This window comes from Ostrea edulis, chromosome 3 (genome assembly GCF_947568905.1).
Source record: "Ostrea edulis chromosome 3, xbOstEdul1.1, whole genome shotgun sequence".
In the NCBI taxonomy this organism is placed as follows: Eukaryota; Metazoa; Mollusca; class Bivalvia; order Ostreida; family Ostreidae; genus Ostrea; species Ostrea edulis.
In genome coordinates this window covers 46,963,603-46,977,828 of record NC_079166.1, presented here as the reverse complement: position 1 = coordinate 46,977,828, position 14,226 = coordinate 46,963,603, and the positions used below count along the sequence as shown (strand labels likewise).

The 14,226-nt window shown below is 35.5% G+C and overlaps 2 protein-coding genes across 5 annotated transcripts in view; one reads left to right on the top strand and one right to left on the bottom strand.

Annotated features, from left to right (window-relative positions):
• Positions 1-14,226, bottom strand: part of LOC125677196 (platelet endothelial aggregation receptor 1-like) — a 351,642-nt gene that overhangs the window by 177,651 nt on the left and 159,765 nt on the right. The window lies entirely within an intron of this gene.
• Positions 1-14,226, top strand: part of LOC125649582 (uncharacterized) — a 172,572-nt gene that overhangs the window by 148,392 nt on the left and 9,954 nt on the right. For both annotated transcript variants that reach the window (XM_056157956.1, XM_056157957.1), the window contains one exon: positions 4,898-4,932. In XM_056157956.1, the coding sequence (XP_056013931.1) occupies positions 4,898-4,932 (35 nt within the window). The remainder of the gene's footprint in view (positions 1-4,897; positions 4,933-14,226) is intronic.

Sequence of the window (14,226 nt, the reverse complement as noted above, 5' to 3'; positions counted from 1 at the left end):
GTATGCAGGACGTGAAGAGTAATAGTATAGTACCAGGACAACCAAGCTCCAGGAGTGGGTACACCGGTCAAGGGACGTATGTACCCCACAGAGGTCTTAAGATTATCATGAACATGGACACTTGTGAAATTAGGACCATGTTCATATAAGAGATATTGTACATAATAAACTCTTTATAACTATATTGTGACTTTTTTAAATGTGTTAGCTTGGCATGGTTACAGCCACCTCGTCCATCTGTGACAATTACATCACCCTAAAATTTTTCTTCAGCATATATCTTTTTGGTACCGTGTACCTCTTTTCCCCAGTGTTTGTGTGGTTTTTGTTCTCTTCAGTTATAATTGGGAGAATCTTAAAATAGACCAGGAAATGGGGGGGGGGGGGGGGGGTGTGTGTCTTTGTGGCGTCATCGTTGTTGGCATTAAAAATATTCACCTTTCGCCGATCTTGGGGTCTAAGTGTCCCCCCTTCGTTAATAAAAGGTGAGTGTTAAATGTGCAAAAAGCATGCCTATCATTAAAGACATAGAAAGAAGCAAACATATTCATGCATGTGTAAGGTTCTGAGATGACCATCAATCTTGCAGATGATGTTCTTTTCTGGGGGGCTACTGAAACAAACACCTTGCATTGAGTTTATGAACCAGTAGTCAGTTGACCGTTGCGGACACACAGTGATCGCGAAATGTTGAAATGTTTTACAGGACATTCGGTCTGGTAAACACGGGAACATTACCAGACCGAATCACAGTTTACCAGACCGAAAAAAAGTATTAATTATATATATTAAAAATGAAAAACTTTGAGCTTCCTGGTCATTGGATTTTCGTTTTAAAGGTTTACCGGGGACTGCATTACTGTTCCATTTTAATAGGAACATGTTGCCGTTTTCGGATGTTTTTTTAGAATAAACGTTGAAACGTAGTTTCCAAAACCGTTGCCGGAAAGTCACCGGACATTCGGACCGGAAATATAACGAAGTTTACCGGACCGAGAGTCAAATTACTGGACATGTCTGTTGGTCCGACAACATTTCACTTTCACTGCACATACACACACGTCATGCTATGTTTCCCCGCTATGTACTTGCGATTTTATGACATGAATATGCAATTTCAGGCAAAACGGGGAGTAAAGACATGGGTGAGTAACAAGATGACCCCTCTGGAACGGCTTAATCAGCTTTATAAGCATTATTTTATTTGCAAGAGGCGAATAGGATGACGGTTGTATTTTTTATCAAAATTTGTTCAAGCAACATGAGCTACGACGTCCAGGTGTTGCTAAACATGGAACGGAAAAAGGAACGGAAAATGTTTTATCTGATAATAACATGAGGAGATCAGCTTGTTGTAAAATCAAAAGGCTTATGAACAAGGGAAGCAGAAATTACAGAGAGAACAGGAAGACATGTTCAGCATCCAATGTTTTATATACTTCACACATATTTAATTTAATTATTATGAAAAATATTATGCAAGCGCCTGTGAGTAACATACATGTATCCCCTTTTCCCGACTTTGTCATTTTCTGACCCCTCCCCCTTCTCCCACCGATTGTGATAGTATGTTGTAAAAAAGAAATACAACAACTGATATTCTGGAAAAGACTTGAATTTTAATTTAACCTTTCAAATTTTATTACTTTTTTCTGACTGCCACCATAAGAAACAATTCTATGGACCTAACCAATATAGGCCCACCCCCCTCCCCCCGAAAACAACGTAGAAAGATATAAAATGATTTTCTCAACAATTATCCCCAAACATAGCCTTATTAAATTGAGCTTGCTGTTCATCAACTTCATTTTTTTTTTTAAAGATAACTGAACTTCAGTTTGATAGTTCTACACCTTGTATGATATATACATGTATAATATGTATCACATCAAACTTTAAAGCAAACAAGTCTGGTGTGTATAAAAGGCTTGCCTCATTTGAGATTGATTTATGTAAAGTGAAAGTTCATACATGTACCAGTATCTTGTGGATATATGTTGAATCCGAAGTGATACAGCGGAAAGAAAATGATTGAACCAGAATCAATGCATGATAAGAATAAGTTAATGACCCTAGTAAGAGGAATTAATTAATAGCTTTTTATGAAATAGCTGAAGGTTAATAGATAATTCATGTTTGAATTGAAATAAAAATCATTTCATTATCAATCTAAATAATTAGTTAGATTATAGAAATAAACTGTTAGAAGTTCTTACATGCCTATTTAGTATATGTATTGGGAGTGCTGCGGTCACTCAGTCTCTATTAGGCCAATTAGAATTAATTGATAGATAATTCATGTTTGAATTGAAATAAAAATCATTTCATTATCAATCTAAATAATTAGTTAGATTATAGAAATAAACTGTTAGAAGTTCTTACATGCCTATTTAGTATATGTATTGGGAGTGCTGCGGTCACTCAGTCTCTATTAGGCCAATTAGAATTAATTGAAAGATTATCATCACACACACACACCCCCCCCCGGCCCTGATTTTTTTTTATTTTTGCAAAAATTACGATTTCAAACACACTTGCTTCTCAGTGACATGAGTGAATCATGATTAAATTCATAGAATGTTGGTTTTATATCAGCTACCAAGGATTCTTTGAATGTTAACTTGATTAACACTTTGTGTGATGCCTATTGTCATTAATTTTTTTCTCGGGATCCGAAATAAAAATTTGAAAATAAAATTCGCCAAACCACCCCATATTTTTTTGTGACCCCAGATGATAATTAGCTACTAATTAAGTTGAATTAGCCATATAGTAAGAAAAAAATTAATCAAAGACAAGATGCTCAACTTGTTGACTTAAGTGACCATATTACTGAATATTAAATATATTTTTCTGAAAGTCTATGGTTAATGTACAATTTCTTTTAAGCATATACACTGCACTATGTTTAAATGCATGTGCGTTAAGACATTTTGCCATGAGGGGGGTGGGGGGGTGTAAGCCCTGTGTGTTCTTCCATTCTCTAATTTCTGCTGTAAAACGCTTTGAAAACTTTTATACAAACATTGAACTTAGCTTAATCAATTCATGGTGCAGAATTTTAAGATAAAATAGTTTTACCGGTTGTCAACAAATTCCTAAAATTTTGATTTTAATATTTTAAAAATTATTTGTCTGAATTTTAATGTTATCTTGGCTACGTTAATTATTCTAATTCTTAAATTTCCGTCCTGTTCCATTTTCCGTTCAGCGTTTTAGCAACAACCATGGCACCCGATACCGACAGGGAACGAACGAATGAATGAGTGACATCGTGTGACTGTCCTCCTTTCGGATCATGTCAACGAGTTTTCTTAAAGCATATCTGGGAATACAAAATGAAATAATTCTGAAACAAAAAATGATAGTGGCCGGTAGAGTTAGGGAAACCTGGGGATTATTGTGCAACAGGTGAAATGCCTGTTATGCACTACCCCACTGGTTTTTTAGCATATTTAACCTCAAAATCTCCGCATCCAAGAGGTATTTCTGTGGTTTTATTATCAACCTGAACATGTTGAGTGTGGATTAAATGAAAGACACATACACACCTACTTACAAACACAATGATTAAAAGGAATCTACAAGACTTTGGGTTTTTTCCCTGGAATCAGCCCCAAAAAGTTGAAATCTTCGCACAGTATGTAACAATTTATTACAAAGCATAGCACGAATTGCGACGCTATATAGTTGTTACATATATAGCGTCGCCATTCATGCTGTGGTATGTAACAAATTGTTACATGCCATCTCGTTGTTACATACTGTGCCGTATCAAAGCATCCTTGGGTAAAGGGCTTTCAAGTGTGTTCAAATGAAGGGACTTGCTCCCTTCAAAGGGAGATAATTACAAAAAAGCAAAAATATGGTGGGGTCATTTAAAAATCTTTTTCATAAGAACCACTTGGCCAGAAGAGCTGAAATTTACATGGAAGCTTCCTGATATAGTGCAGTTTCAAGTTAGTTAAAACCATGACCCCTAGGGGTAGGTTGGGGCCACATAGGGGATCAAAGTTTTACATGCGAATGTACAGGGGAAAATCTGTAAAAATCTTCTCAAAAACCACTGGGCCAGGAAAGTACAAATTTATGTAAAATCTTCCTGACATAGTGCAGATTCAAGGTTGTTAAAATCATGGCCTCCAGGGGTAGGGTGGGGCCACAATATGGGGATCAAAGTTAAAATTACATACAAATTCATGTTTATAAGGAAAATCTTTAAAAAAATTCTCAAGAACCATTGAGCCAGAGAAATTTACATGAAAGCTTCTTGACATAGTGAGATTCAAGTTTTTTAACATCACAGACGGGGTCACAATAGGAAATTAGTTTCACATTAAAAAAAAAAAATTATAAGGAAAATCTTTAAAAATCTTCTTTTCAAGAACCACTACCTGGGCCAGAAATATACATGAAAGCTTCCTAACATAGTGCAGATGCAAGTTTGTAAAAATCATGCCCATGGGGTAAGCGGGGGGTATTCTTACTGAGCATTGCTCACAGTACATCTTGTTTTATTTTATGCCTTTTTCTATGTATTTATTGTTCTTTGTTTTAGTTTGTTTTTGTTGTTTTACATGTAAAGTGCTTTGGATTAATTGTCTTAATTAGATAAAGCACTATATAAATGTATAATAATGATGATAATACTGTTTAAACTTTGCAAAGTAAATGACTTAATGTGCATCTCCTACATGTATGTGTGACACATCTGAGTGATAATGAAAATACTGTTAGCATTTTTGTGGGAATTTGGTGTGTTAATTAAATGATACAGGTACAAACCTGGAATTTCTTCTAATAAAGCTTTCTAACTAAAACCACCTTAAAGAAATATCAGTACATGTATGACACGAATAAACCTTCAGAATTTAAATGCATTTTCTTGTCCTTTTAGATCCAGACTATGAAGTAAATGAACGTCAACCTTTGGTAAGTTGATATATTGCATACATATGTAGATGTAGATCGAATCTTGCTGTTATTTACACCAGGCAAGATGCACTCACAAAAGGCATTAATTTTGAGACGAATTTCAGGAGACTGTTATCATGATCCCAGTGTCGGTGTCTCACTTTAAAGCAATATCAGCAGATTGGTTTTGTTTTTTTTTTGTAAGTGTATATTTGATTTAGTCAACGCTTTTATTCAATCAAGAAAATTATATTTAAGATGTAATAACACAAGTTTCACTCCCCCTGCAACATAGTTTTTAGGTCACCTGAGTAAATTATTGCAATTGGTTGTCATACGTCGTCGTGCGTTAACAATTGAACATTTTTAACTTCTTCCTAATAATTACCAGTCCATATCTTTTCAAATTTGGTTTGAAGTATCATTGGGACAAGGGGGACATAAATTGTAAATTTCAGGACCCCAGCACCCCTGGAACCCTAGGGATGGGGCAAAAAATTTCCAAAATTGACCAATTTTCAAAAATCTTCTTCTCAAGAACCACACACATGTAAGAAACACTAAATACATAGTGATGTAAAGCAGGAAGGCCTCTACCAAAAGTTTAAATTTTATGATCCCCGGGGTAGGGGTTATGACCCCAGGGCGGGGCCAAACTTGTTATATAGTGTTTATCTGTAAAACACTTAAATGACATCTTCTTTAGTGCTATTGATACTAAATTAAAAATAAATAGATATTTAGGAAGAACAGGTAGTCCTTTACCAAAATTGTAAGTTTGATTGATCCAGGCCGGCCGGGGTAGAGATTTTGGTATCAGGGTGGGGCCAAAATGGTCAGTTATTAAATGTGTGAACAATAGACATTTTTAACTTCTTCTTGATAACTACAGTACCCGCAACGTTATTCTTGACATGATAAACGATAGAACACGATACACGCACGATAGGATAGGATACACGCACGATACGATAGGATACACGCACGATACGATAGGATACACGATAAACCTGATAAACGCAAAACCTGATAAACGATCTTCACGATAGACCTGATAAACGCAAAACACGATAAACGATCTTCACGATAAACGGAAAACCTGATAGAAATGTTGTAAATTTAGAAACGGTTTAGACGGAACGAAATTTTGATACCTACAACATAATTACATTATGTTTACATTATGTTGATAATAATATTGAAGGATTTCAATGTTCATTATATACCTACATTACGGACAAAGCGGATTTCTTGTTTCCCGCGTTCTCGCGATGGAAAAAAATCTAACGCGGTAATCTATAGGTAACTCAGGAAAACCGCGTTCTCATCGCGGGATGACTATCAGCTACCTGTCCCCGTCGCGGTAACATTTGTTTAAAACATTGATCGGTTTTGTACCATATAATTTCTTTAATCCACGGTCATACGTTTTTTTTGGGTTTTTTTTTAATGCCATCACAGCTAAAATTTAAAAAAAATAATAAAATATATACGGCATTGAATTCATTATTTGATATCTATATGAATTTTATCAGCCAATGATTCTAAAACTTATATTGTCACCTAATGTTTAATATATAGATTATACAGGGAATTAACTAAATGTAATACATTGTATAATGTAGTGATATCATGCTTCAGTAGCTCTCTTATGCTAATGTATATTACCTTGGGTATGAAATAAAACCAAGTAATATTGTGCGTGTAGCGAGGAGGGGGTTATTTTGCATCAAGCTCTAAGTTCACGGCTCATTCAACATCTCAAGTTATTTTCATAACGACCGCTTTAAAAAAAAAAATGAACCGCACTACACCTGTTAGATATTTTTACACTATGATTGATAATTGATAGTCATAAGTAATTGGAACATATTTATTTGAATTGATATTTTGTTAACAAAACATAAATATACTGTTTAAAAAACATAAACAAAACCCGGCTTGTTTTAAATTCGCAATTTTGAAAGGCTTAGTGTGTAAAAAAAATTCAAATAATCATCAAAACCAACATAAATTTCCAGTATCTACACGTACGAGTATTGGTACATGTACAAGGTATATAAAAAAAAAAACAACGATGACAGCGGAATCGTGCCCAGTTGAGCAGAATTTTGGGGGATGCAACACCCTTGCACCCTTTTAAAACTTAATCTTCTAAATGTGTGAAATACAATGTCCCTGAGAATGTTAGCTGTCAAAACGCAGGTGATACACAAAATCAGATATAAGGACGCTCACAAGTTCAGCAGTTGCTATATAAGTAGCATACACGTGGGAAAAAAATCGGAAGAAAAAGAACCATTATTAAAATATACATGTAGGTGATAAACAATGTAATTTACTGATTTTTCCTTTCAAATCGGAACTCCCTATTTTTCTGTTAGTGTTAATTACAAATAACTGTTTCTAGACAAACAAATGTTTATGAACTTCAGAAGGAGTTTTCAGATTTACTGTGCTCGGTTTACTGTCCTACTTTCCAGACTACTTAGAATTAAATTGTGATAAATTTTCACTCTCTCTCTGGACAGACAAAGATATCTTCTTCTGCCTTAAAATCGACAACTTTATGTTCTCCTTCAAATATACCGTCTTTCCTCGATTCCTAAAAATAGCTTCTTTAACAAAACGAATAAAGGTTTCGGAAAGTATCGTACTTTTTCATTAGATTTTATATACGATCCCGATAGTTTCCGAAGCTACACGATAAACGATTTTCACGATAAACGGAAAACCTGATAAACGCAAAACACGATAGAAAACAGAAAACCTGATACACGATAGGATAGGATACACGCACGATACGATAGGATACACGCACGATAGAGCACGATAGGAATGTCAAGAATAACGTTGCGGGTACTGTATCATTCCAATTCTTTTCAAATTTGGTATGAATCATCATTGGGACAAGGGGGACTTAAATTGTAAATTTCAGGACACCAACACCTATGGGGCCCTAGGGGCAGGGCCAAAACTGTTCAAAATTGACTAATTTTCAAAAATCTTCTTCTCAAGAACCACACACATGTAAGAAAAACTAAATGCATAGTGATGTAGACCAGGAAAGCCTCTACCAAAATTATAAATTTCATGATCCCCGGGATAGGGGTTCTGACCCCAGGGCAGGGCCAAACTTTTTATATAGTGTTTATGTGTAAATTAACACTTAAATAACATTTTCTTTAGTGCTTTTGATACTAAATTGAAACTAAATGGATAGAGTTGGTAGTCTTTTACCAAAATTTTAAATTTGATTTTCCCCAGAGTAAGGGTTTTGACCCCAGGGTGGGGCCAAACTTAGTATAATATAGTATTTGTGTGTAAGTTTGCTGAGACTGTATGAAATCTAAATGCATACTTAGGAATAGCAGAAAAGGATGTACAAAGAATGGTGAATTTCACAACCCAAGGTTATTACTTTAGGATGAGTCCAAATTAGTCATATATTTTGATGTTTTAATGTTAATACACCTATTATTTAAAGCCTTTCATCAGTGTATGCAGTTTTGAGGGCAGTGAAGTTTTAAGAACACATCTTGTTTCATACTGTTGCTGAACATTAGAATTTAGCTTAGATATTCAGAACAGGAATTTTTTTCTAGATTTCATAGCCCATGGAAGTAGCGATACTTTTTCACTAGTATTCAGGTGACCAATAAGGCCTGTGGGCCTCTTGTTTTTAGAAAGAAAACAATTACACTGTACTTGTCATGCAATACAGAATACGTGATATGCAAGTGACCTCACAATTCTCTGTTATGTAAACAAGGCTCATTTCATGTTTTTATTTTCATAGGTTAAATATACAAGTAAAAATTTGTTTAAAGCAGATTTTTTTTCCAATTCACAAGTAAATTCTGAACAGAGATAAAAAGTTTCTAGTGTTTGGCACATCTCATTTTGTTTTAAACATGCTATTTTCTATATTAGGCAATCTATATGTAAACAAAAACATAACACAAGCCTTGTTTACATAACAAGGAATTGTGAGTACTGTATTTTATTTGTAACTCAACAACTGACACTCTTATAAATATAAATGCCCCTAACAATGTAAGTTCACACTCGGATTTTTTTTAAAAGACTACAAAAGTGGATGGTATCAATATACGCTGAATGATCAAAATATAATTTTAGCGGGAGACTTTAACACTGTAATAGATACAGAAGATAAACACTGGACACAACAAAAACATAAATGACAAAAGTTCTAGACATTTAACAGATCTACTGACATACTTAAATTTCGGTTGACCATTAGAAATGCTTTAGATAAGCATTGTAAACATAAAAATAGAAAAATAAAATGTTAAGATTTTTAGCTCAAATCGTGTCCATGCCACTTGATGTAGAGAGTTTTTTGCAATTGGTAGTCGTTGTACGTTAACAGTTGAACATTTTTAATAACTACCATTCCAATTCTTTTCAAATTTAGTATGAAGCATCATTAGGGCAAGGGGGCATAAATTGTAAATTTCAGGACTCCAGCACCCCTGGGGCCCTAGGGGCAGGGCAAAAATAGGTGCAATAATGTAGCCCTATCCAATTATTTTTAATTCCGACGTTTTCGGGATAGGGCTACAATTCCATAGGATCTCCGTAATGGTGCAAAATAATTTTATGAATAACCGATAATAAACTCTGTGTATTAGTCCCAAATGTTGTTTACACCAAAAGGAGTACCAACTTTGTGCTCGGGCATGTCTAATAAAGGTGTTTTTCATTAAATACAATGTACAGCATGCAAAATTCTTCGTCTGCTCCGCCGTGCTTGTTATCGCGAGATCTCGTAGGTGGATCTAATGAAAAACCTAAACATTGGCAATCAGCGCGAAAATGTAGTTACTCGAGCCACTTCGACAAAGAAAGGAAAATCATATTGTTGCAGAAAGAATTTACACTCTGCTGTTCGGTTTTTAACTTGATATTAAATTCAAACCTTTTCTATACCGACAAAATAGCTTTCGCCTCCATACTTGTCCATTGATGTAAATACTACCTTATATGGCATATGCAAATGACTTGACAATCGGAAGTTGAAACTTCAGTACATCAAACATGGCACACAAATATGAATCGAGAAATTGGATTTCATCGAAATTGTTGAAAACGGTAGAATAGAGCCTCACAAATCTTAAGTTGCAGGTTGTAAATTTATATATTGACTAAGAAACATAGAATATCACTTAATTTCTGTAAAGAAAGTCAGGAAATGTTTAGAATGAGCGCAAATGTTGCGGGAGTGAATCACTCCCGCATTTGAACCATTACGGAGATCCTAAGGAGTTGTAGCCCTCTCCCTAAAAAAAATCAACAACAAAAAAAAAAAAAAAAAAATCAGAGAGGGCTACATTATTGCAGCTAGGCAAAAACTGCCCAAAATTGACAAATTTTAAAAAATCTTCTCAAGAACCACACACATGCAAGAAAAACTAAATGCATAGTGATGTAGAGCAGGAAAGCCTCTACCAAAATTTTAAATTTCATGATCCCAGGGGTAGGGGTTCTGACCCCGGCGGGGGGGGGGGGGGGGGGGGCAAACTTGGTAAATAATGTTTATGTGTAAAACACTTAAATAACATCTTCTCTAGTGCTATTGATATTAAACTGAAAGTACTAAATAGATATTTAGAAAGAGCAGGTAGTCCTTTACCAAAATTGTAATTTTGAAGATCCCAGGGGTAGGGGTTTTGGTATTAGGGTGGGGCCAAAATGGTCAGTTATTAAATGTGTTAACAATAGACATTTTTAACTTCTTCTTGATAACTATCATTCCAATTCTTTTCAAATTTGGTTTGAAACACATTTGGAACAAGGGGGACATAAATTGTAAATTTCAGGATTCCTGCACCCCTGGGGCTGTAGGGGCAGGGCAAAAACTGCTCAAAATTGACCAATTTTCAAAAATCTTCCTTTCAAGAACTGCACACATGGAAGAAAAACTAAATGGAAAGTGATGTAGAGCAGGAAAGCCTCTACCAAAATTGTAAATTTCATGATCCCTGGGGTAGGAGTTCTGACCCCAGGGTGGGGCAAAACATGGTATATAGTGTTTATGTATAAAACACTTCAACAACATCTTTAGTGCTATTGATACTAAATTGAAGCTAAATGGATAGAGCAGGTAGTCTTTTACCAAAATTGTAAATTTGTTGATCCCCAGAGTAGAGGTTCTGACCCAAGGGTGGGGCAAACTTAGTATATAGTATTTATGTGCAAGTTTACCGATACTGTATAAAATTTAAATGCATATTTATAGGAATTAAGCAGAAAAGGATGTAGAAAAAATTGTGAATTTCACAACCTAGGGTTATTACTTTAGGATGGGTCCAAATCAGTCATGATATCTTTTGATGTTAAAGCCTTTCATCAGTGTATACACTTTTGAGGGCAGTGAAGTTTTAAGAACACATCTTGTTTTATACTGTTGCTGAACATTAGAATTTAGCTTAGATATTGAAAACAGGATTTTTTTTCTTCTAGATTTCATAGCCATGGGAGTAGTGAAACTTTTTCACTCTTAACCCTCAGCCTGAAATAATCTATTTGATCTGCCCTTTCAAAAGATGAAATTCTTCAAAAACATGCTTCAGTTTTAGACACATTTAATATCCCGGTCAATGGGTCGAATGAATATGAGTTACCGTACCTATACTGGATTCCTAAACTACATAAAAATCCTTACAAAGATACATTGCTGGATCCAGTAAGTGCTCTACCAAGCCCCTATCTTTGCTCCTCACGAAAATATTAACAGCTGTGAAGGAGAAACTTCAAACTTACTGTGCGACTACATATGCCAGAAGTGGTGTTAATCAAATGTGGATTCTAAAAAAATTCTAAAGAACTTTTAGTAAACTTGAAATTGCAGAATTTTTCCCAAATCAATAACATTAAAACCTATGACTTTTCAACACTATACACGACCATTCCTCGCGATAAATTAAAGACTAGACTTTTTGACATCATAGACAGTTGAGAAGCTTCTTCAACAAAAATGGAAAACGGAAATATTCATATCTAGTGATCAGTCATTCAAAAACTTACTTTGTTAAACACCACTCTGATTCCATGCACAAGTACTATGAAGTTGAAATAAAAAATATGCTAGAGTTCCTCAATGAGAATATTTTTGTGGTCTTTGGTGATCAGGTCTTCCAACAGTCTGTTGGAATTCCCCACGAATTGTGCTCCTTTGTTAGCTGATCTGTTTCTATATTCATATGAAGCAGAATTTATTCAAAAACTTCTGTGTGAGAAGAAAATCTCTCTCGCTGTGGCCTTCAATTCGAAATTTCGATATATCGATGACATTTTGTCTATTTTAATAAACAACAACTTTCATTCATATGTCGATTTGATATATCCCTGTGAGCTCGAAATAAAGGACACCACAGAGTCGTCCACTTCTGCTTCATACTTAGATATTTTATTGAAAGTAGACATTAATGGCAAACTGACAACTGAACTGTATGACAAACGGGATGATTTCAGCTTCTCCATCGTCAACTTCCCATATCTATGTAGCAATATTCCATTATCACCTGCATATGGTGTTTATATATCTCAACTCATTCGATATGCAAGAGCTTGTTCTGCATATAATCAGTTTATAAATCAAGGTGAGCTACTGACAAAAAAGTTGATGGTACAGGGGTTTCAACAGTCTCAATTGAAGTTAGCATTTCGCAAATTCTATGGTCGTTATAACGATCTAGTTCGTCAATACAACCTGTCATTGGGTCAAATGCTGTCTGACGTGTTCCATACCGATTGTTAAGCCGTTCTTGGCGCACTGATTTTGACTACGAATAACTCCGTTTACCTGAACAGGATATAGTATTATAGGGCTCACAGCGGGTGCAACCGGTCGACAGGGAATGCTTTCGTACTCCTAGGCACCCAATCCCACCTCTGGTGTGTCCAGGGGTCCGTGTTTGCCCAACTATCTATTTTGTATTGCTTGTAGGAGTTATGAGATTGATCACTGTTCGTTATGTTCACCTTTCCTCTATATAGGCCTACCTCTACATCTGATAAAAGTCCTACCTCTGTTACGTTACCTGTGATATTTACAATAAATATCTAGACATGACATGACGCAAATTGTGCACATGAAATAATGACATAGTGTCTGTATAACAAGAAAAGATTGGGGTCAAACTCCCAGTCTACGTATAGTGAGAAAACGTTTGAGATTGGGATTTTATTCACTCGACATGATCATTGTTTTTACTAATTTATTTGTGATCAGTTTGTTCCGGTAAAATTTCAGCGGCCATCAATATTAATGACTGGTCAATGCCATGCACGTGCAGTGATAGGTCCTATAGTAAACATTGCATTTTGCAGTCAATTTCTTCACCCCACCCCCACTCGGTTTTTTAACTGAAGATGCAACGACGTGCTTGAATAATAAGTCATCGTTTGCACATTAAATGCAGTTTTTCATTTATTATCAACGTAGCATGCTCAAGATTAACCAAGCTAAGAATATCTGTCCATCCTCTAGAAATTGAAACTGGTAGATATTCAAAGCCATGTATTCTAAAAGAATGTCGTTTTTTGTCACTTTTGTATAACTACTGTTCAAGATGAAGTACATTTTTCATAAGACTGCTTCATGTATAAAGATATAAGATTGATTGATTGATTGAATAAATATTGTTTAACGTCCCTCTCGAGAATATTTCACTCATATGGAGACATCACCACTGCCGGTGAACGGCTGCAAAATTTAGACCTATGCTTTTGTCATGCCACACTTGCTGTGACACGGGACCTCGGTTTTTGCGGTCTGATCCGAAGGATCGCCCCATTTAGTCGCCTCTTACGACAAGCAAGGGGCTACTGAGGACCTATTCTAACCCGGATCCCCATGGGATTAAAGAGATAAGAAATATTACCCTTTGAACACTTACAAATCCATTCAAAGGATAATATATCAAAGGAAAACTATTTGTAATGCACTATGCAACCCCGTCAATACAGTTCATGCTAGAAGGTTATGTAAATTTACATGATTATATTTTCAGTTGCACAACAAAGTAAAGTGCTATAACACCGATGCTAAGCCCGTTTTGGGCCCAAACTCCGATACCATAAATATGAAAGGTGAAGTTAATGAACAGTATCAATCTCAGAACTCCTATAAGCAATACAAAATAGATAGTTAATTGGACAAAAAACCGGACCCCTGCACACACCAGAGGTGGGATCAAGTGCTTAGGAGGAGTAAGCATCCCCTGTCGACCGGTCATACCTGCCATGAGCCCTATATCCTGGTTTTTGTAAACGGAATTATCCGTA